This window comes from Thalassophryne amazonica, chromosome 7 (genome assembly GCF_902500255.1).
Source record: "Thalassophryne amazonica chromosome 7, fThaAma1.1, whole genome shotgun sequence".
Classification (NCBI taxonomy): domain Eukaryota; kingdom Metazoa; phylum Chordata; class Actinopteri; order Batrachoidiformes; family Batrachoididae; genus Thalassophryne; species Thalassophryne amazonica.
The window spans coordinates 76,298,813-76,321,682 of NC_047109.1; the positions used below are offsets into that span (position 1 = coordinate 76,298,813).

General features: G+C 38.9%; 2 protein-coding genes across 3 annotated transcripts; one reads left to right on the top strand and one right to left on the bottom strand.

Moving 5' to 3' along the window:
- Positions 1-72: 72 nt before the first annotated feature.
- On the bottom strand, positions 73-17,326 carry isoc2 (isochorismatase domain containing 2). Of its 2 annotated transcripts, XM_034174597.1 has the most exons (7): positions 16,981-17,326; positions 13,725-13,727; positions 8,204-8,328; positions 3,305-3,517; positions 1,329-1,399; positions 970-1,087; positions 73-218 (listed from the first exon to the last, which is right to left on the bottom strand). In XM_034174597.1, coding segments are annotated over exons 2-7 (594 nt in total). In that variant the 5' UTR covers positions 13,726-13,727; positions 16,981-17,326; the 3' UTR covers positions 73-152. The 2 variants fall into 2 exon arrangements, with proteins under 2 accessions (XP_034030488.1, XP_034030487.1); XM_034174596.1 differs by lacking the exon at positions 13,725-13,727.
- On the top strand, positions 17,312-21,462 carry atg12 (ATG12 autophagy related 12 homolog (S. cerevisiae)). The gene is made up of 4 exons (XM_034174601.1): positions 17,312-17,438; positions 18,560-18,696; positions 18,859-18,921; positions 21,287-21,462. Exons 1-4 carry the CDS (start codon positions 17,342-17,344, stop codon positions 21,344-21,346), a joined length of 357 nt encoding a protein of 118 aa, XP_034030492.1. The 5' UTR covers positions 17,312-17,341; the 3' UTR covers positions 21,347-21,462.
- Positions 21,463-22,870: the final 1,408 nt, after the last annotated feature.

The following is a 22,870-nucleotide window of genomic DNA, read 5'->3' on the forward strand; positions in this document are numbered from 1 at the left end:
ACCCATGAGTGTTCAACATCTACAACATGCAAACATAATATAGACACATAACTAAAATTACAAGCCCTACAATTTTTAAGTAGCAATGTCACTTTATTGCAGCACTTTTCCAAAAATTTTGGAACTGAAAATCTGGGTAACATGTGATCTCCTTAAAGGGCACTGAAGAAGGCGAGGAGGCCTGTATCAGGGGATGGGTGGGCCAAAAGCTTCTGGACCTGTCAATAAAGTTAGAAAAAAAAAAGTTTGTCATTTATATGACAAAGTAGTTGAGTGAGAATGTGACGAAGTGTGGCATGTCTAAACAGGAAAGCATGTGAAAGGTTTAAGATAAGCAATAGGAGACACAATCAACTTTGACTGGAGCAGCGTGCTGGTGTCACATCCATGAGGTTTGACATCATCCTCCTCTTTGATGTACTGAGACTTTGGTGTTGCTGCTTTTAATCTAATCTGTGTGTGTGTGTGTCACTTATGCCAAATGTAATTATTTTTGCATCAATGGACATTTCCTCAACATGACTGACTCAAACACATACAAAATTAAAGATGGTAGTAATTATCTCTGTTCCATCTACAAAAGGCTAAAAAAAATTATAGCATTGCAATTGTCGCATTATAGATTTACACTGGATATTTCCCCCAACACTGATTTAAAAACTGTTGGTGCATAACCATGGGTAATACCATATATGACATCACTGTATAGTACTGTGCAAAATTTTTAGTTAGAAAAATCCTAACTAAATAGCTTGTGCAACTACTCTTGGCTTTTAAAGCCCAGAGGTGTGTAGACTTTTTAAATGTGCTGTATATGGAAACCAATGACTCAAGCTGCAGTGAGGACGCTGGCAGCTCTTTATTAAACAACACACTAAAGAGTTGACTGGTTCTTTGGTTTGTGCTGTAACCAATAGAAACAAAGACACAATAGCTAGCAGAGAATCTCAGTGCAGCTTCAGTAAGCACCTCTTTGAAGTTGGGGTGGTTGGCACCTTCGACCAGCTGCAGCAGGACACCTTCGGTGGTGGTGAGGAAAGCTCCACTCTGCTTCAGCCGGGACAGAGCAAACAAGCGATCCGTCTGACTGTGGACATAAACACACAAAACAAAACTGATAGTTCCTGCATGCGACACCAATTCTTTAGAACGGCAATATGAGCGTTCCTTCACAAAGGATGAGCTATATTTTGAACACTGCATTTCTTCATTAACGTCAAGCCGAACAAAAACTGTATTTCTTAGCAGCATTTTTGAGTTAACACTGATAAACAATAAAACAACCCAAAACCTTCAGAAATACAATAAACTGAAATACACAGGCATACCTTCTGGAAGATACGGCATCAGCCACAATATGAACCTCCTTTCCTTTTTCAAGCAGGTCAAATGTTGTACACTGAGAGGGAAAAAATATAAAGCAGAGACTCGCAAATCATTAACGTACTGAAACAACATGTTCAAACAATTCAGTTGAATGGGGAAGTATATCCAAGCCTTAGATTTGCACTGTGTGTGTGCGTGTGTGAGAGAGATACAGAGAGCATAATTGTATTTATATACTATACATAGTCCTACATAGGCCCTGAGGCCCGTTGGTGCCTGTGCTTATCTCCAGATTCCGTAGTGTCAACCAGATAAGAGTCTATGACTCCCCCTGGCTGGGACACCAGTTACTTCCCCAACCGATGTCAGTACCCATTCACAGCTAAATAGACTAGACAATGTACATGAAATGTCTTGCTGAAGTACACAGACCAGTAGCATGAGCGGGATTGAAACCTAGGTCTACATACTGGCAGGCCAGCTCCCTGTCCACACCTGCCAAGTGGTTAGTGCACTTGTTTTCATAACAGAAGGTTTGCAGTTCAAGACCACCCCTGTCTATTCTCCACGTAATGTGGAGTTGTGTCAAGAAGGGCATCCGGGATAAAACTTGTGCCTAATCAACATACAGATTGATATCTGATCTGCTGTGGCAACCCAGAGTGAAAAAGGGAGAAGCCAAAGGAACTGACTATACTATACACACATACTTAGAAAGAGTAGAATTGTATTATACGATCCCTATATAGGAAATATAGTATTTGCTTTTATCTTGTCTTGAATCAGTACAAACTAAATTTCAAATCTCCAAATATTCCCATTTCAATTTTTTTATTTCTTTTTCACACACAAAACCTAAATAAGTTTAAATTTACAAAAAATACTCTGAAATTAAAAAAAAATAAGTTCGTTGTAGGTGTACTGCTTAACGTGTGGCAACACACAGACACTTGCTGATGATCATTCGGAAATAAAATTTAAGTACAGCCTGATTTTCTTACAAATTTTAAATTAAGATTAAATGTGGAAAGTGGTCATACATTTTTCTTATTCTTAAGTATTAGATATTTAACAGCTTTTCATTATTTGAGAGGTTTTAGACACTTTAAATATGCCTACATTTTTCTGCACACAACATACATTGTAATTTATTTTGAAAATTGAGGAAAAGCAGCACGGTGGATGAGTGGTTAGCATTGTTGCCTCACAGCAAGAAGGTCATAGGATCAATTCCCTGTGGCTTTTGTGTGTGGAATTTGCATGTTCTTCATGAGTTTGTGTGGGTTTCCTCCGTTACTCCAGTTTCCTCCCACATCCAAAGACATGCAGGTTAGATGAACTGGAAACTTAAATTGTCCGTAGGTGTGAATGTGTTTGTTTGTTTGTCTATAAGTGACCCTGTTACAGACTGGCATCCTGTCCAGGGTGTACCCTGCCTCACACCCTATGACTGCTGGGATAGGCCCCCACGACCTTAAATTGGAGTAAGCGCTTGAAGGTGAGTGAGTGAGGAAAAGATATCACAGATCAAAATTTGACAACTGTGATGAATAGCATAGCTGTGTGAGAAGCAGTTCTAACTTGGTTTTGTTTGGTAATTAGACTGTAGATCAGCAAAGAAAAGACAACATTACACAAACTGTGTGATTATGTAATTATTATGTGTTACCAAAATGTGTCCCAGAGACAAACCATATAAACACATGTGAAAACCCGTGTTTGCAAATAACTGAATATACTAGATTTATTCATATATCTATTGTTTATATTTCAGTCATCTAGCATACTGAGCAGAAGATAACCAAAGATGGCTTTGTGTAAGTTTAAAAATGCCAGCAAAATATACCGGCCTTCTTCAGGTTCATGTATCGTACTGTTGAACTCTTTACAAACAAGGAGGTTCTGGTCCAGAGAAGGATTTCATCTTACTGCAAAAGCTAATAAAAAAAAAAACAAACAAACAAACATGTAGCCTTACTGCGATGCAGGCATGTGCCTCAATTCCACACAGTATAATCTGTTTGGGATTCCCCAGGACCTGCATCTGCTTCTCTACATCCTCAATCATCATGGAAAATGTTGTTTTAGCGTGGGCTTTCAGGTCCTCCGCTCCCAGCTCAGGTACTGTGGGGCCCAGGCCTTTAGGATACTGCTCTGTTAAAATGGTAGGGATGCCCAGAATCTGACTGGCCTATAAGAAGGAGGTGAGATAGGGTTCATTTTAATCAGAAGCAGTAGCACATGCAAATGGCTCCATTAAGTAACAGAACCATATAAGAATAAGATGTTCATTCCAACCTGGAACAGTAGTTAAAAAGAGGAAAGTAAATTTCAGCTACAGTTGAAAGCACATGGGAGACGAGAGCCTAGATTTGATTTGTTTTCTTGTATTAAAATTATTCTTTGTTCCACTCGACCATGAAGCTGTATATCCAGAGATGCAACAAACAAAAGTTGAATTATTCACAGTTTCTACAATCGCAGCCACCAAAGCCTATATAACTCCTTCAGTTGTTTTAGATGTTTTGTTTGCTTCCCTCACCAGTATTTCCTAATTATTGAATTGATGTAAATGAAGTCCAAGACATATTCAGTGACTTAGAAATGTTCATGTAACCATCCAGGGACATGTCTAAATAACAGCAGCTGTACAAAAGTGCTGAATTGTATTCATACAAATCAGGGTGGGCAACTTGTTCCAGAAAGAGCCAAGAGGGTGGAGGTTTTCTTTGCAGCCAATGATTCCACCAGGTGATTTCAGTGATTAATATCACTTTGAGCAGATGGAATCAGTTAATCAAATCAAATCAATTTTATTTATATAGCGCCAAATCACAACAAACAGTTGCCCCAAGGCGCTTTATATTGTAAGGCAAAAGCCATATAATAATTACAGAAAAACCCCAACGGTCAAAACGAACCCCTGTGAGCAAGCACTTGGCAACAGTGGGAAGGAAAAACTCCCTTTTAATAGGAAGAAACCTCCAGCAGAACCAGGCTCAGGGAGGGGCAGTCTTCTGCTGGGACTGGTTGGGGCTGAGGGGAGAGAATCAGGAAAAAGACATGCTGTGGAAGAGAGCACAGATCAATCACTAATGATTAAATGCAGAGTGGTGCATACAGAGCAAAAAGAGAAAGAAACACACAGTGTATCATGGGAACCCCCCAGCAGTCTAAGTCTATAGCAGCATAACTAAGGGATGGTTCAGGGTCACCTGATTCAGCCCTAACTATAAGCTTTAGCAAAAAGGAAAGTTTTAACCCTAATCTTAAAAGTAGAGAGGATGTCTGTCTCCCTGATCCGAATTGGGAGCTGGTTCCACAGGAGAGGAGCCTGAAAGCTGAAGGCTCTGCCTCCCATTCTACTCTTAAAAACCCTAGGAACTACAAGTAAGCCAACAGTCTGAGAGCGAAGCGCTCTATTGGGGTGATATGGTACTATGAGGTCCCTAAGATAAGATGGGACCTGATTATTCAAAACCTTATAAGTAAGAAGAAGAATTTTTAATTCTATTCTAGAATTAACAGGAAGCCAATAAAGAGAGGCCAATATGGGTGAAACTCTACTCTAGCTGCAGTATTTTGAATTAACTGAAGGCTTTTCAGGGAACTTTTAGGACAACCTGATAATAATGAATTACAATAGTCCAACCTAGAGGAAATAAATGCATGAATTAGTTTTTCAGCATCACTCTGAGACAAGACCTTTCTAATTTTAGAGATATTGCGCAAATGCAAAAAAGCAGTCCTACATATTTGTTTAATATGCGCATTGAAGGACATATCCTGATCAAAAATGACTCCAAGATTTCTCACAGTATTACTAGAGGTCAGGGTAATGCCATCCAGAGTAAGGATCTGGTTAGACACCATGTTTCTAAGATTTGTGGGGCCAAGTACAATAACTTCAGTTTTACCTGAATTTAAAAGCAGGAAATTAGAGGTTATCCATGTCTTTATGTCTGTAAGACATCCCTGCAGTTTAACTAATTGGTGTGTGTCCTCTGGCTTCATGGATAGATAAAGCTGGGTATCATCTGCGTAACAATGAAAATTTAAGCAATGCTTTCTAATAATACTGCCTAAGGGAAGCATGTATAAAGTGAATAAAATTGGTCCTAGCACAGAACCTTGTGGAACTCCATAATTAACTTTAGTCTGTGAAGAAGACTCCCCATTTACATGAAAAAATTGTAATATATTAGATAAATATGATTCAAACCACCGCAGCGCAGTGCCTTTAATACCTATGGCATGCTCTAATCTCTGTAATACAATTTTATGGTCAACAGTATCAAAAGCAGCACTGAGGTCTAACAGAACAAGCACAGAGATGAGTCCACTGTCTGAGGCCATAAGAAGATCATTTGTAACCTTCACTAATGCTGTTTCTGTACTATGATGAATTCTAAAACCTGACTGAAACTCTTCAAATAGACCATTCCTCTGCAGATGATCAGTTAGCTGTTTTACAACTACCCTTTCAAGAATTTTTGAGAGAAAAGGAAGGTTGGAGATTGGCCTATAATTAGCTAAGATAGCTGGGTCAAGTGATGGCTTTTTAAGTAATGGTTTAATTACTGCCACCTTAAAAGCCTGTGGTACATAGCCAACTAATAAAGATAGATTGATCATATTTAAGATCGAAGCATTAATTAATGGTGGGGATCCTTGAGCAGCCTGGTAGGAATGGGGTCTAATAGACATGTTGATGGTTTGGAGGAAGTAACTAATGAAAATAACTCAGACAGAACAATCGGAGAGAAAGAGTCTAACCAAATACTAGCATTACTGAAAGCAGCCAAAGATAACGATATGTCTTTGGGATGGTTATGAGTATTTTTTTCTGTAATAGTTAAAGTTTTATTAGCAAAAAAAGTCATGAAATCATTACTAGTTAAAGTTAAAGGAATACTCGGCTCAATAGAGCTCTGACTCTGTCAGCCTGGCTACAGTGCTGAAAAGAAACCTGGGGTTGTTCTTATTTTCTTCAATTAGTGATGAGTAGTAAGATGTCCTAGCTTTACGGAGGGCTTTTTATAGAGCAACAGACTCTTTTCCAGGCTAACTGAAGATCTTCTAAATTAGTGAGACGCCATTTCCTCTCCAACTTACGGGTTATCTGCTTTAAGCTGCAAGTTTGTGAGTTATACCACGGAGTCAGGCACTTCTGATTTAAGGCTCTCTTTTTCAGAAGAGCTACAGCATCCAAAGTTGTGCTCAATAAGGATGTAAAACTATTGACGAGATAATCTATCTCACTCACAGAGTGTAGGTAGCTACTCTGCACTGTGTTGGTATATGGCATTGGAGAACATAACAAAAAAGGAATCATATCCTTAAACCTCGTTACAGCGCTTTCCGAAAGACTTCTACTGTAATGAAACTTATTCCCCACTGCTGGGTAGTCTATTAAAGTAAATGTAAATGTTATTAAGAAATGATCAGACAGAAGGGGGTTTTCAGGGAATACTGTTAAGTCTTCAATTTCCATACCATAAGTCCGAACAAGATCTAAAGTATGGTTAAAGTGGTGGGTGGACTCATTTACATTTTGAGCGAAGCCAACTGAGTCTAATAATAGATTAAATGTAGTGTTGAGGCTGTCATTCTCAGCATCTATGTGGATGTTAAAATCACCCACTTTCATTATCTTATCTGAGCTAAGCACTAAGTCAGACAAAAGGTCTGAAAATTCACAGAGAAACTCACAGTAACGACCAGGTGGATGATATATAACAACAAATAAAACTGGTTTTTGGGACTTCCAATTTGGATGGACAAGACTAAGAATCAAGCTTTCAAATGAATTAAAGCTCTGTCTGGGTTTTTGATTAATTAATAAGCTGGAGTGGAAGATTACTGCTAATCCTCCCCTTCGGCCTGTGCTACGAGCATTCTGACAGTTAGTGTGACTCGGGGGTGTTGACTCATTTAAACTAACATATTCATCCTGCTGTAACCAGGTTTCTGTAAGGCAGAATAAATCAATATGTTGATCAATTATTATATCATTTACTAACAGGGACTTAGAAGAGAGAGACCTAATGTTTAATAAACCACATTTAACTGTTTTAGTCTGTGCTGCAGTTGAAGGTGCTATATTATTTTTTCTTTTTTAATTTTTAATGCTTAAATAAATTTTTACTGGTTGGTGGTGGTCTGGGAGCAGGCACCGTCTCTACGGGGATGGGGTATTGGGGGGATGGCAGGGGGAGAGAAGCTGCAGAGAGGTGTGTAAGACTCAGTGAAATCACCTGGTGGAATCAGTGGCTGCAAAGAAAACCTGCACCCTCTTGGCTTTTTCTGGAACAAGTTGCCCACCCCTGATATAAATCCTTACATTTAGTTTGTTCAATTACTTATGAGTTGTGAAAATGGAGGGCCTGTGCATAAAAATAACAGTAACTCCTAAATGGCTGATGTGATGTATAGTTAAGCCCCTTAAATTAAAACTGAAACTCTACATTCCAATCACATCTTCAGTGTTTAATTTTAACTCCATTATGGTGTTACACAGAGGCAAATCCCCCCCCCCCCAAAAAAAACCCTCACTGTCCAAATACTTACTGACATAGCTGTATGACTAATTATTTTAAAAATCCTATTAGAATTTTGATTGTGCTAATTTGTCAAAGTAAGCACTTATGAAGAGTAAAAGAAATCTATAAATGCACTGTGATTTGGTTTCACCTCCAGCATGCAATCACTTTTCAGTGTCAAAACATGTGTGGACCCCCTTACCAAAAAGTAGTATATGCAAGTATGTTTCAAGTATACTTCTAGTTTACTTTTTATATACTTATAAGTACTATTTTTTGGTAAGGGCCGTGTGAAGAACCGGTATGACTAGCAGGGAGGTAGCATTATTTCTAACCTGGAGTAATCTAGCTGCATTGCTGACAATGTTGGTAAACTGGAAGATGTTGGGTCTGAACTTCTCTTGCATGTCACACAGGAAAAGCACAGAGTCTTTAGTGGAGAGTCTGCCGATGCCTGCCACTGTAATACACAAACCAGTTTGTCAGAGTGAGCTCACATACATCAGTATACAAATAAGGGTGAGACTCTGTAGCCGAGTGTTCCTTTCTGAGAACCGGTTCTTTTTGGGTATCATTAAGAAATGATTCGATCCACCAACATCAATAGCCTTTTTGTTTAACGATTCCCTTATCAGTCCTTCAAAGCGGCCGTTGTGTTTGAGGGTGTTTGTCAAGAAAATTATCACTTCTCTACGCCAATTACAGACCCTGCAACGGGTCAACTGTTTCTGCAGCGGGTCAACTGTTTCTGCAGCGCGGCTTTGCTTTGAACCTTGAACCAATGCACCAGTGCTCTGATCAGCTGCTTCGTTGGTCCTTTGCTTCACTCCTCTTTAGAAGCGGCAACTCTGCTTCTTAACCCCTCTCAAAGCCATTAAAATATGTATATCGTGAGTCACTTTTGTGCAGATTAAAGTGACTAACTGGGACTCCTCTCTTGTTGCGAGAAAGAAACGAGAATCGTCCTCCATTCCCTTGCTCCAAATGCTGAGCCACTCTACTGGGTGAAGTTAGAAAAATAACTTCAAAGCAAATCGCTGTTTAAATCAAATGACACCTCATTCCAAACGCTGTAATACAACCAATAAACTGCAATCAATCAAAAAAAATTTTTTTTCCCCTCCCAAAATGAGACATCCTGCGCTGACGTGCAGCAGCCCAAGACTGTATGGCTGCAGACCTACAGACTCCAGCAGCCGTCTGAGTTCAGCTCAGACGTATGGAGAGACTTTTATGCCATTAATGTCTGAAAGGAAATGCTTTTGATAAACACTACAGATTTTGTTTACTTCTATTTATGTCCAGAGATCAAGGATCCAGTGACCAATTTCGTATTTATTTACATTAAGACTAAAAAAAAAAAAGTTGTTGACATAGAAAACCTGTAAAGCCTATTTGTAGTACACAGAAAATTCACAGGAGGTATCGATAAGGGAATCGCTATCAATAAAATTTTATCAATACCCATCGCTACAATTCAACCTATTGAGGTTTTAAATCCCGCAAAAATCTCAGAGGTGGTTTTCAATGCGAGATGTATATTATATTATATATTATTATAACGGTTAAATGGCTACAGAATCACTTCGTACAAATAATGAATGCTTATGTGCACAATGGTCATAATATTTGCTGAAAAAAAGAAATGTTTCAATCATCGAAGAAAAGCCAAGTAGATCGGAACATTCCGTGATCCCGATAGCTGCCTTGAAATAAGTCCTTCAACGGAGTCAAAATAAATGATAAATGGAAACAAACTGCATGAAAAATTATGTAAATCATACAGAAAGTGGACTGTTTTTATATACAACCCCTGGCAATAATTATGGAATCACCGGCCTCGGAGGATGTTCATTCAGTTGTTTAATTTTGTAGAAAAAAAGCAGATCACAGACATGACACAAAACTAAAGTCATTTCAAATGGCAACTTTCTGGCTTTAAGAAACACTATAAGAAATCAGGAAAAATAATTGTGGCAGTCAGTAACGGTTACTTTTTTAGACCAAGCAGAGGGAAAAAATATGGACTCACTCAATTCTGAGGAATAAATTATGGAATCACCCTGTAAATTTTCATCCCCAAAACTAACACCTGCATCAAATCAAATCTGCTCGTTAGTCTGCATCTAAAAAGGAGTGATCACACCTTGGAGAGCTGTTGCACCAAGTGGACTGACATGAATCATGGCTCCAACACGAGAGATGTCAATTGAAACAAAGGAGAGGATTATCAAACTCTTAAAAGAGGGTAAATCATCACGCAATGTTGCAAAAGATGTTGGTTGTTCACAGTCAGCTGTGTCTAAACTCTGGACCAAATACACATAACATGGGAAGGTTGTTAAAGGCAAACATACTGGTAGACCAAGGAAGATATCAAAGCGTCAAGACAGAAAACTTAAAGCAATATGTCTCAAAAATCGAAAATGCACAACAAAACAAATGAGGAATGAATGGGAGGAAACTGGAGTCAACATCTGTGACCGAACTGTAAGAAACCGCCTAAAGGAAATGGGATTTACATACAGAAAAGCTAAACGAAAGTCATCATTAACACCTAAACAGAAAAAAAACAAGGTTACAATGGGCTAAGAAAAAGCAATCGTGGACTGTGGATGACTGGATGAAAGTCATATTCAGTGATGAATCTCGAATCTGCATTGGGCAAGGTGATGATGCTGGAACTTTTGTTTGGTGCCGTTCCAATGAGATTTATAAAGATGACTGCCTGAAGAGAACATGTAAATTTCCACAGTCATTGATGATATGGGGCTGCATGTCAGGTAAAGGCACTGGGGAAATGGCTGTCATTACATCATCAATAAGTGCACAAGTTTACATTGATATTTTGATAATGCATCTTGCCATAGAGCAGGGGTGGCCAAGTTCGGTCCTCAAGAGCCACATTCCTGATAGTCTTTGTTGTCTCCCTGCTCCAACACACCTGAATCCAATGAAAGGCTCATTAAAAGTCTGCTAACGAGTCTTTCATTGGATTCAGGTGTGTTGGAGCAGGGAGACAACTAAGAGTGTCAGGAATGTGGCTCTCGAGGACCGAACTTGGCCACCCCTGCCATAGAGCAAAAACTGTGAAAACATTCCTTGCAAAAAGACACATAGGGTCAATGTCATGGCCTGCAAATAGTCCGGATCTTAATCCAATTGAAAATCTTTGGTGGAAGTTGAAGAAAATGGTCCATGACAAGGCTCCAACCTGCAAAGCTGATCTGGCAACAGCAATCAGAGAAAGTTGGAGCCAGATTGATGAAGAGTACTGTCACTCATTAAGTCCATGCCTCAGAGACTGCAAGCTGTTATAAAAGCCAGAGGTGGTGCATCAAAATACTAGTGATGTGTTGGAGCGTTCTTTTGTTTTTCATGATTCCATAATTTTTTTCTCGGAATTGAGTGATTCCATATTTTTTTCCCTCTGCTTGGTCTAAAAAAGTAACCACTGACTGCTACGATTTTTTTTCCTGATTTCTTATAGTGTTTCTTAAAGCCAGAAAGTTGCCATTTGAAATGACTTTAGTTTTGTGTCATGTCTGTGATCTGCTTTTTTTCTACAAAATTAAACAACTGAATGAACATCCTCCGAGGCCGACTTAGGTAAAGTTAGAAAGATATTCACAGATTTGAAGTTCACGGCTCAATAGATCTGAAGAGAAACGTTGTAGAAAGACAAAAACCACTAGTTTCTAACCTCAGGAAGGTAGACAACGAGCTACAACCTTATTTTTATCCATATGAGCCGTCCTCTGAGCTGAAAAAAATAACACTGATCTGAACTGGCAGCAGCAGAGAAACGGAAGCTTCTGTAGGGACCGTCTACAAAGTGAATACATGGGAAAAAAAAAGACACCAGAAAATTATTGAATAAATCATTGTAATAAGGAGTGATATCACAAAATTCACTGCACACATCAGTGGGGTCCTGCTGATTATACTACAGAACTCAGTTTGGAAAAATGACATTACGAAAAACTTCACAGAATTTTTGATTGTTTAAGTTTTCAATAGCATCAAAGTCATAAGGTGTAGTGACACACAATTATACTGCACACAACAGTGATGTCCTGCTGATTATACTACAACACTCACTTTGGGAAAAAGTCATTAAAAAAAAAAATTGGAGAATTTTTGATTGTTTAAATTTTCAATAGCATCAAAGTCATAAGGTGTGGTGTCGCCAAATTCACTGCACACAACAGCGGTGTCCTGATGATTATACTACAGCACTCACTTTGGGGAAAAGTCATTTTCAAAAATTTTGGAGAATTTTTGATTGTTTATATTTTCAATAGCATCAAAGTCATAAGGTGTAGTGACACAAAATTTACTGTACACAACAGTGGTGTCCTGCTGATTATACGACAACACTCACTTTGGGGAAAAAATAATTAAAAAAAAATTGGAGAATTTTTGATTGTTTAAGTTTTCAATAGCATCAAAGTCACAAATTGTGGTGTCACCAAATTCACTGCAAACAGCAGCCGTGTCCTGTTGATTATACCACAGCACTCAGTTTGGGAAAAAGTAATTTTAAAAAATTTTGGAGAATTTTTGATTGTTTATATTTTCAATAGCATCAAAGTCATAAGGTGTAGTGACACAAAATTTACTGCACACAACAGTGGTGTCCTGCTGATTATACTACAACACTCACTTTGGGAAAAAGTCATTAAAAAAAAAATTGCAGAATTTTTGATTGTTTAAGTTTTCAATAGCATCAAAGTCATAAGGTGTAGTGACACAAAATTTACTGCACACAACAGTGGTGTCCTGCTGATTATACTACAACACTCACTTTGGGAAAAAGTCATTTTAAAAAAATTTGGAGAATTTTTGATTGTTTAAATTTTCAATAGCATCAAAGTCATAAGGTGTAGTGACACACAATTATACTGCACACAACAGTGATGTCCTGCTGATTATACTACAACACTCACTTTGGGAAAAAGTCATTTTAAAAAAATTTGGAGAATTTTTGATTGTTTAAATTTTCAATAGCATCAAAGTCATAAGGTGTAGTGACACAAGATTTACTGCCCACAACAGTGGTGTCGTGCTGATTATACTACAATACGAACTTTAAGAAAAAGTCATTTTAAAAAATTTTGGAGAATTTTTGATTGTTTAAATTTTCAATAGCATCAAAGTCATAAGGTGTACTGACACAAAATTAACTGCACACAACAGTGGTGTCCTGCTGATTATACTACAGCACTCACTTTTGAAATATATGAATAATTTATGACAATTAATGAACTAAATAAAAGAGACCCCTCCTGTTCAAACTGAGCACTGCTACTAAAAGGTGATGACACAGAAATGACGTTTCCTTTTTGGTAGGTATAAAGACTTCCTCAGCATTGAGTGAAAGCCAAAAGCCAAGTGTTGTAGTGTAAACACCATGATATGGAGTATATGTGCTGATGTTTACATCACCCTACAGCTTATAAAAGTGCTGTAGTATAACTAGCAGGACACCGCTGATGTGGTGGACACCTCCCCCATCTCAACACAACCTCCTTCACAAATCACTGTGGACCAAGTCAGAGAACAGCCAAGGAAACTTCATCCCATGAAAGCGGCAGGCCCATGCAAGGTGTGTCCCCGACTACTGAAGACCTACGCAACTGAACTGGGAGAACCGCTATGACATATCTTCTCCCTAGCCTGCAGTGAGGGAGAGTGCCCACCCTCAGTTAGACTTCATGCATCCTTCCAGTTCTTTAGAAGAACCAGCCCAGCCAGCTGAATGACTTCTGACCAGTGGCACTCACTCCACACCTGATGAAGTTGGAGCGGTTCTTCCTCGACTCCCTCAAACCCCAGGTGCAACACACCCATGACTGTCTGCAGTTTGCATATAGTGCAGCTGTTGGTGTGGAGGATGCCATCCTCTACTTGCTACAAGTCCACTCACACCTGGATAATGGGAAATGGCACAGTGAGGATTCTCTTCCTGGACTTCTCGAGTTCCTTCAACACCATCCAGCCCGTTGTGCTCCAGGACAAACTGAATAGGATGTGAGTGGACCCCTGCCTGGTCACTTGGATCTCCAGCTACCTCACAGACAGATAGTATGTCAGGCTGAGGGACACCATATCTGACATTGTAATTGACAGCACCAGCACACCCCAGGGCACGGTGCTGGCCCTTCTTCTCTTCACCCTGTAGACCTTCGACTTCTGCTACAACTCTGAGCTGTGTCACATTCAGAAGTTCATATATGACAAAACCATTGTTGGATGCATCAGGGATGACAGAGAGGAGGAGTACAGGAGCCTAGTGAAGGACTTTGCTGCCTGGTGCGACAGAAACCATCTACAGCTCAAAACCTAAAAGACAAAGGAGCTGGTCATTGACTTTTGGAAGTCCAGACCAAATCCACAACCAGTTCTGATCCAGGGAGCTGAGGTGGAGGCTGTGGATTCCTAGAAGTACCTCAGGCTGTGGCTGGACATCAAACTGGACTGGACAAACCACACCAACCACCTGTACAGGAAGGGACAGAGCAAGCTGGACTTTCTGAAGAGGCTGCAGCCATTTAACAGGAAACTCCTGTGGATGTTCTACCAGTCCATAGTAGCCACCGTCCTCTTTTAAACTTTGGTGTGCTCGGGGAGCGCAGCATATCCAAGAAGGACACATTCAGGCTGGACAAACTGACCAGGTGGACTGACTCTGTGGTTGGCATGAAGCTAGGCTCTCTGGTGATGCTGGCAGAGAAGAGAACACTGGACAAACTGCTGGATATTATGGAAGATGTCAGTCACTTTCTGCACACCGTCATTAGTAACCAGAGGAGCCTCTTCAGCCACAGACTGCTCCTTCTTAAGTGCAGGACCAACAGACTGAAAAACTCCTTTGTCCCTCATGCAATCAGACTGGAGAACTCCTCACTGGGGGAGGAGGAGTAACAGGAAGACCGATGATGGGAAGGAGAGAAACAGTAGGAGCCAGTAAACCAGTATTGATCCGTATGTCTGGTATTTATATTTATATTTACAAACTGTTTTTTTTTTTTACTTTCACTTTTGATACTTTGTGTGCTTCTTACCCTGTGCGATGCTATACAGTGCTGCTGGAACCTCGATTTCCCTGAGGGAGTTTTCCTAAGCGATCACAAAAAGTTCTATCTAATCTAAGCAGACGTGTGCAGGAAATTTTGTGTCATTACACCTTCTAACACTGACACAATTGTAAATTTAAACAACAAATCTCTCAAATTTTAAACAATGACATTTTTCCAAACTGAGTATTGTAGTATAACTAGCAGGACACCACTGTTGTGTGCAGTAAATTTTGTGTCACTACACTTTATGACTTTGATGCTATTGAAAATTTAAATAGTGAAAAATCCCCCCAAATTTTTTAAAATTACTTTTTTCCAAACTGAGTCCTGTAGTATAATCAGCAGGACACCACTGTTGTGTGCAGTAAATTTTGTGTCACTACACCTTATGACTTTGATGCTATTGAAAATTTAAACAATAAAAAATTCTCCAAAAATTTTTTTTAAAATGACTTTTTCCAAAAGTGAGTGTTGTAGTATAATCAGCAGGACACCACTGTTGTGTGCAGTAAATTTTGTGTCACTACACCTTATGACTTTGATGCTATTGAAAATATAAACAATAAAAAATTCTCCAAAATTTTTGAAAATGACTTTTTCCAAAAGTGAGTGTTGTCGTATAATCAGCAGGACACCACTGTTGTGTACAGTAAATTTTGTGTCACTACACCTTATGACTTTGATGCTATTGAAAATATAATCAATAAAAAATTCTCCAAAATTTTTGAAAATGACTTTTTCCCAAAAGTGAGTGTTGTAGTATAATCAGCAGGACACCACTGTTGTGTGCAGTAAATTTTGTGTCACTACACCTTATGACTTTGATGTTATTGAAAATATAAACAATAAAAAAATTCTCCAAAATTTTTTAAAATTACTTTTTCCCAAAGTGAGTGTTGTCGTATAATCAGCAGGACACCACTGTTGTGTGCAGCAAATTTTGTGTCACTACACCTTATGACTTTGATGCTATTGAAAATATAAACAATAAAAAATTCTCCAAAATTTTTGAAAATGACTTTTTCCAAAAGTGAGTGTTGTAGTATAATCAGCAGGATACCACTGTTGTGTGCAGTGAATTTGGCGACACCACACCTTATGACTTTGATGCTATTGAAAATATAATCAATAAAAAATTCTCCAAAATTTCTGAAAATGACTTTTTCCAAAAGTGAGTGTTGTAGTATAATCAGCAGGACACCACTGTTGTGTGCAGTAAATTTTGTGTCACTACACCTTATGACTTTGATGCTATTGAAAATATAATCAATGAAAAATTCTCCAAAAATTTTTAAAATTACTTTTTCTCAAACTGAGTGCTCTGGTATAATCAACAGGACACGGCTGTTGTTTGCAGTGAATTTGGTGACACCACATCTTGTGACTTTGATGCTATTAAAAATTTAAAAAATAAAAAATTCTGCAAAGTTTTTCATAATGGCATTTTTCCAAACTGAGCTCTGTAGTATAATCAGCAGGACCCCACTGATGTGTGCAGTGAATTTGGTGATATCACTCCTTATTACAATGATTTATTCAATAATTTTCTGGTGTCTTTTTTTTCCATGTATGCACTTTGTAGACGGTCCCTACAGAAGCTTCCGTTTCTCTGCCGCTGCCCGTTCAGATCAGTGTTATTTTTTTCAGCTCAGAGGACGGCTCATATGGATAAAAATAATGTTGTAGCTCGTTGTCTACCTTCCTGAGGTTAGAAACTAGTGGTGTTTGTCTTTCTACAACGTTTCTCTTCAGATCTATTGAGCCGTGAACTTCGAATCTGTGAATATCTTTCTAACTTTACCTAAGTCCGAGGCCGGTGATTCCATAATTTTTGCCAGGGGTTGTACAATGGGACCAATAATCAATAGTACGTGACATAATCCACCAATCAAATGACAAGGTTCTATAAGCGTTATGTGCGTTCAAGAACAACATATTTTTTTTCTAATCAGTGCTTTCTGACACCAGTATTACTGATCATGATAAAACACATATGATAACCACAGACTGAATGGAGGAAATGTACTTACTGTTTACAGAATAGTATGCAGGTCCAGGTCAAACCAGACTGTGGACAAAGTTGAGGTTAAAGTATGATTTCCTACCCACGTGACGCCACTGTAAATTATAAACAAGCCGAAAAAATGTACTGGCACTAAAATAGAATGACTTACGTAATTTGTATTTTTTTTAAAAATGCGCCCTTTTCATGAACAACAAAATATTTTAATCGAGGTATTAATTTGTTGTGACGCTAGCCTAGCATCTTAATGGTCCTATGCCAAGTACCACCACTGGCCAATCAATTTACGCGTCCTGTGGATTGATGTTTCTTTGAGCCAATAGCAAGCAGTGTTTGCAGAGCATTTGGCTTCCTGACAGAAGCGGAAGATGTCTGACAATGCAGAGTCCCCGACAGAAGCGCCGAAAGAAGAGTCCCAGCAGCCACTGCCGGACGACGCGGCGACAAACGAAGAGAAGAAAAAAAGTATGAACACGCAACAAATCGAAATTGTAGTTAGTTAACACATAATAGCTATATTTTACGCATGTTATTACTAATGGAACAGAAAGCAGTTCCGCCTGTGTGACGTAAAGGTTACTGACATGAACTCTGACCAATAGAATGGCTGTATTGTTTGGTGTAGCCAATGAGCGTTTAGTGGTCCGGACGTAAGCTAATGTTTTGCTAAAGCTAATAAGTAATGAAAGAATGCTGTTTTTCCTCATAGGTTACACATTTTGTACCGCGGAGTTGGCATATCTGTGACTTGTTAAATATTTATTATAATTATGTGAATTGTTACGCAGGATCCAGTCAAATTTACCATTCGGTGAGACAACTGTTTCACGTTTTTAGTTGTGATACTAGTTTAAATAGAAGTCCATGTTCTCTGTGCTGGTTAAAACAGCAAAAATGTAGCTGAGTGGGTGTGTTAGCCCAATTCGATCTGTATAAGATAAATCTGACAGCATGCACTTGTGCCACACTTCGCTGCTTTCACAACACCAACGAACCTTTCTGGATGGCAGTCACCCAGACCAACAATGGGTTCATCCCCACATTGCAGTAACCATCTATCAGCAGCCAGGTGAAATGTGGGTGCCCCCTTGTCTTTCTCTGGCCACTGAGGGCCTCAGAATTCAGGCATCTATCTGCTGGATCATGCATGGAGAAATGTGTCACATGGCTGAAATCCCAAAGCTGACTTTCCCTCATAATGCAAATGATAACTCTTCATCTGAGGTTCCCTAAGTAATCGTCACCACAGGAGAACTGGTACAGATCTGCATTTTGATTTGGCACAATTTTATGCCAGAAGTCAGTCAGTCATGCAATTCCAGTTGTACATGGACAGGATCACAATGTCCCGAAGCTTACGTTCAGCTAAGTGTTTTACTTTTATCATCTGATGGGGTCAGATGAGCACAGAGCCACATAGCTTCATCTGTATTGCAAGGTACTCATGGCAAATTTGAAACACCTGTGTTTCAAACATTGATCCAGAGTGGACTTTGAGATTTAGGAGAACATATTGGATGTCACCATTTTATGTTGGATGTTTCACTTTATGCCTTCTCTCTCTCACACACACTTTTTTTAAACAGTTGATGTCCTCTTGAAGGCAGTGGGTGACACTCCTATAATGAAAACAAGAAAATGGGCAATGGAAAGAGGGAGGACCGTACAGTCTCTTGCTCAGTTCATTTCTCGTTTCCTCAAGCTTGATGCCAGTGAACAATTAGTGAGTGACAGTTTTCACAACTGCCTCAGTCTTTTTGCACAGCTGATCTTGGACAGACAAAACATGCTGTTGCTGTTTTAGTTGATTAACCAGAAGTGTGTGCGTGCGTGCGTGCGTGCGTGCGTGTGTGCGTGTGTGTGTGTGTGTGTGTTTCTCCCCCAGTTCATCTATGTCAACCAGTCTTTTGCCCCATCACCGGATCAAGAAGTAGGGGTACTTTTTGATGTGAGTGCTATTTCTGTACTTGTGTATTTGTTTCTCCTCTATTTAGAAAAAGAAAAGCATTTGGCAAATTTAACAGAAGTATTACTTATATTGATATTTTGCAACATTTACCAAGACTAATATCTAGGAGCATACTCTATACTTTTGATTTATCATTACCCGTAATTTTATTGCTGGTGCCACTGGAGGTGCATGTTCTTCTGATCTCTAGGTCTCTATGTCATTATGTTTGTATGGATGTTAGCAAGTTATATTGAAAACTCCTATTCTGATTTTAATCACACCTGCTTTTGGCCTGAAGATGGGAAGCAGTTATTTGATTTTGGTTAGGATTAAAAGTCAAGGTGAGCTCAGTCAAGGTCAGAGGTCATGATCAAATTTCTGGTCCCATACAGTCAGGTCCATAATTATGTGGACAGTGACAGTTTTTGTAATTTTGCTTCTTTGCACTTCCACAGTAGACTTAAAATCAAGTCAATTAAGATGTGTGTGTAGCGTAAACATTTAGCTTTAATTCGTGCAGTTGAATGAAAATATCACTATTTAGGAATTGCAGTCATTGAATACATGGTCCCTCCATTTTCAAAAGCCATAATTAATTGGACAAAATAATATAAGGATTATTGTTAATACAGATTGTCACTTTTATAGCCAGTTTTCTTTAAACAAGTCAAGAGAGGAATACATGAAAGTTCAGAGTTCAGAGAAGCAAACGCAGTGGCCTTCTCTCATTGCACTGCAGAACGCATAAGAAGATAATTTGTTCCGGCAGGTGTGAGACATTGTAATATCGCTGTCAAGACAGGTATGTTACTATCCCCCCCACCCTGATTTATATATATATAAAAATCTTTTCTAACTCTGTGACAACTGTCTTATTTGCACTTTTTATAATTATATTTGTTGATCTATTTATGACGGTTTTAAACCATTTTCATGAATGTGTTTGAACTACCGATACCTGAATTTCTCTGAGGGGATAAATAAAGTGTTGATTGATTTCTAAGCCACTGCATATGTCTTGGACTTCATTTACATCAGTCATTAAGAAACACATGGATACATTATGATACTGGGTGATAAATCTGTCTGGAGTAGGCACTTCTTGAATTTCTTGAACACAAAGCAGGTGAGTGAGAGTAGTTACCAAGACACTTGGACAACTCTTAAGTTATAAGCATCTGTGACTGGGATCGGAGAAACTGTCACAGCTTCATGATGGAGTGGAACAGAGAGGGATTTTATTTTGACAAGGAAACTGATCAGATTGAGGGTTGGCCATTCCATGTGCCTTCTTGCAAACTGAAGCTGAAATGTCATAGCTTTTTTAAAGAAAATTCTTCTCTGTGCCACACCACCATGAAATGAACTGTTTAACTGGCGATGCAACTTAAAAAGTTGGACTGTTCAGTTTCTCCAGGCACAGAGGTCAAATTATAAAAACTGGACCTGACTCTGTGTAGGAACATGGCTACTTTTACAAAATGAGTTGGGATGTTTCATTGTTGGTGAAGCTGGTTAACAGTCCAGGTCACATTTTCTTTACATGTCTGGTACTTAGAAACGTGTGTATGTGGGGTTGTTTATTCTGAGTACTTTTGATTCAGTTCTTGACCTGTTACGGAAGGACACTGTGCTGATGCATATCAGCTATTACTGACATGATTTCCAAGAGTGTTGGCATTCTTTCAGCCATGGAAGGTTCATTGATTGACACAAGCTCACCATGTTGTCCCTTTTTATAACACAGTTTATATTCATGGTACTCTTTTTACCATGTTGGTGTCATATGTTGGCCATTCATGAAATCTTACAGAAAAGTCAGATGAAGTATATCACCATCAGCTTAGTTCAGAAGAGTGGACAGGTCATGTGAAGTATTGACCAACAGAGGGAGCAATAGGAGAGAAGCTCCATGGCTCCAAAACCCATGATAGAGATAGACTTTGTCATTTGTACTTGTATGCAAGGTTTGGGCACATTGGAATTCTTGTACAGAGCTCTCGAGTAGATAAAGGTATAAAAGTATGAGGTTTAACAGTATGAAAACAAAAAATGTATAAAAAGGATACCTGGTGCACCTGGAAAAAAAATATATTACAATGTGCCAGGTTAATGGGGACTGTGAACAGCAGTTATTGCACACTTGTAATCCAACACATGATGACTGATCAATAAACAAACAAACAGCAAATGGCTCAAATTCCACAATTTACTTTGGACGACTGCTCAGTGATTACACATCTGGGCAGATCAATATATGTATGTGTGTGTGGTAAACTAATTCAAGAAGAAAAAGCTAATTTTGTTTCTGTCCTGATGTATGTTTTTAACAACTATTTTGTGTCTGTGTTTTTGTTTCCAGTGTTTTGGCAGCGATGGCAAGCTGGTCCTACATTACTGTAAATCTCAAGCCTGGGGCTAACTGCATTCTTTAACGCCCTTTTCTAAACATGCACATAGTGTATTTTTCCTCCTTGCATATTTGTTTTTGTTTTTTTTAATGTACATATGTATTGTAAATAAATTATTGTGACAGCAGTTAATGTTTTCTTTGGTTTTTAGTCACAGGTTGCACCCAATAATATAAACTTAACGGCACAGGATTTGGTTTGGCTCATCGGGGGACTTCCTGCAGTGTTCACCATTTCATTCATCCAGATATTATAATTATGAAATACCTCATTTTAAAATAAATCGGTGTATGATTGTAGTTGAGCTGCAGTTTGGTTGAGAAAGGATTGACACAGGAAGAGTGGGGGCACCACAGCAACAGATGGATTTAGAGGGATTACGTGGGTTTGTAACATAAATTCCCAAGAAAACACAAAAGGGAGTAGAGTGGTGCACAGACAGACAGTCAGTCCTTTCTGCAGCTGAACGTGACGATTGGCCAGGAGGATTAAAGATTAAAGGAGGGAGCACAGATGGAGAAGTAAGGTCATTGATGCTCATCTTGGAGGTGAAGTAACGTCACGGAGTAACTGCTAACAAGTGTTGGAGGAGTTCAGTTGAGGATGCCTATACAAACCAGATAAAAATCTGGGTTAAGCGTTCCCCCGTCTTACCCAGTGTGTGGACAAATGTGCTGCAGGATGTGCGAAACGCTATTTGGTAGGTAGGTAGGTACTACTTTTGTTGCTGTAAATTATCCTTGTGCAAAGAATGTGGCTTTTAATTACTATAAAAAAGCAATTTTTATGTTTTGGTACTTAATGCATGTGGTGCATGCTATCAAATGGGGAAGGTGGAAATTCTAAGTTGCTGTCAATACAGTAAAGACAACCTGCTGACATGCCAGTTTATGTTAAGAATAACTTTTTTTTTCCCCACTCGGATAAATGCAATAATATTGGTTTTAGGAGCCTGAAAAGGCTTAGGCCTTAAATACAAATCATTTAGCAATAACCAGTTTATTGATCATATGAACAGTGCATTACTCTAGAAGTGTAGTGACTCAGTTTGACAAGTGATTCCATTTTTAAAATGGTTTAACACATAATGTTTAATTTTCGATCAGTTGATAATGTGTTATATGTTGGTGAAAAAAAGTATAACCACACATAAGGGCCCCTTCACATATAGCACAAATAAGTAGGAATCGGCAAATCGCTGCGAAACAGTCCAAATGAGTGAACCATGAAAACATCGAGCCGACTTCAGGAGGGACACACGGTTGGGCAGGCATGAACAGTCATAGTGGGATACCATCACAGTGCGAGCAGCTGGAGGGTGTGGAACGACATTGTGCAGCTGCTGTGGAAAAAAATAAGAAAATACATGCCACCCGCGGAATTCAAACCTGCAATTTACAAAAGCTCTGATTAACAGACAGAAACTTTACCACTGCGCTACCATCACTGTCCTATAACAGGAGTGTAAAATGCCTTAAATCAACAAGGAGATAAACATATTTTAAAACTAGACATTTGTCACGAAATGCCCTGTG

Bases quoted from the DNA above. Each gene is read 5' to 3' on its own strand.
- isoc2 (XM_034174596.1), bottom strand. The intron at 1,400-3,304 runs GTAAGGCTACAT...TTTCCCTCTCAG, and splicing joins AGGCACATGCCTGCATCGCA to TGTACAACATTTGACCTGCT. The intron at 1,088-1,328 runs GTATGCCTGTGT...TTATGTCCACAG, and splicing joins GATGCCGTATCTTCCAGAAG to TCAGACGGATCGCTTGTTTG.
- atg12 (XM_034174601.1), top strand. From the start codon at position 17,342: ATGTCTGACAATGCAGAGTCCCCGACAGAAGCGCCGAAAGAAGAGTCC. The intron at 18,697-18,858 runs GTGAGTGACAGT...TTTCTCCCCCAG, and splicing joins TTGATGCCAGTGAACAATTA to TTCATCTATGTCAACCAGTC. The intron at 18,922-21,286 runs GTGAGTGCTATT...TTTTGTTTCCAG, and splicing joins AAGTAGGGGTACTTTTTGAT to TGTTTTGGCAGCGATGGCAA.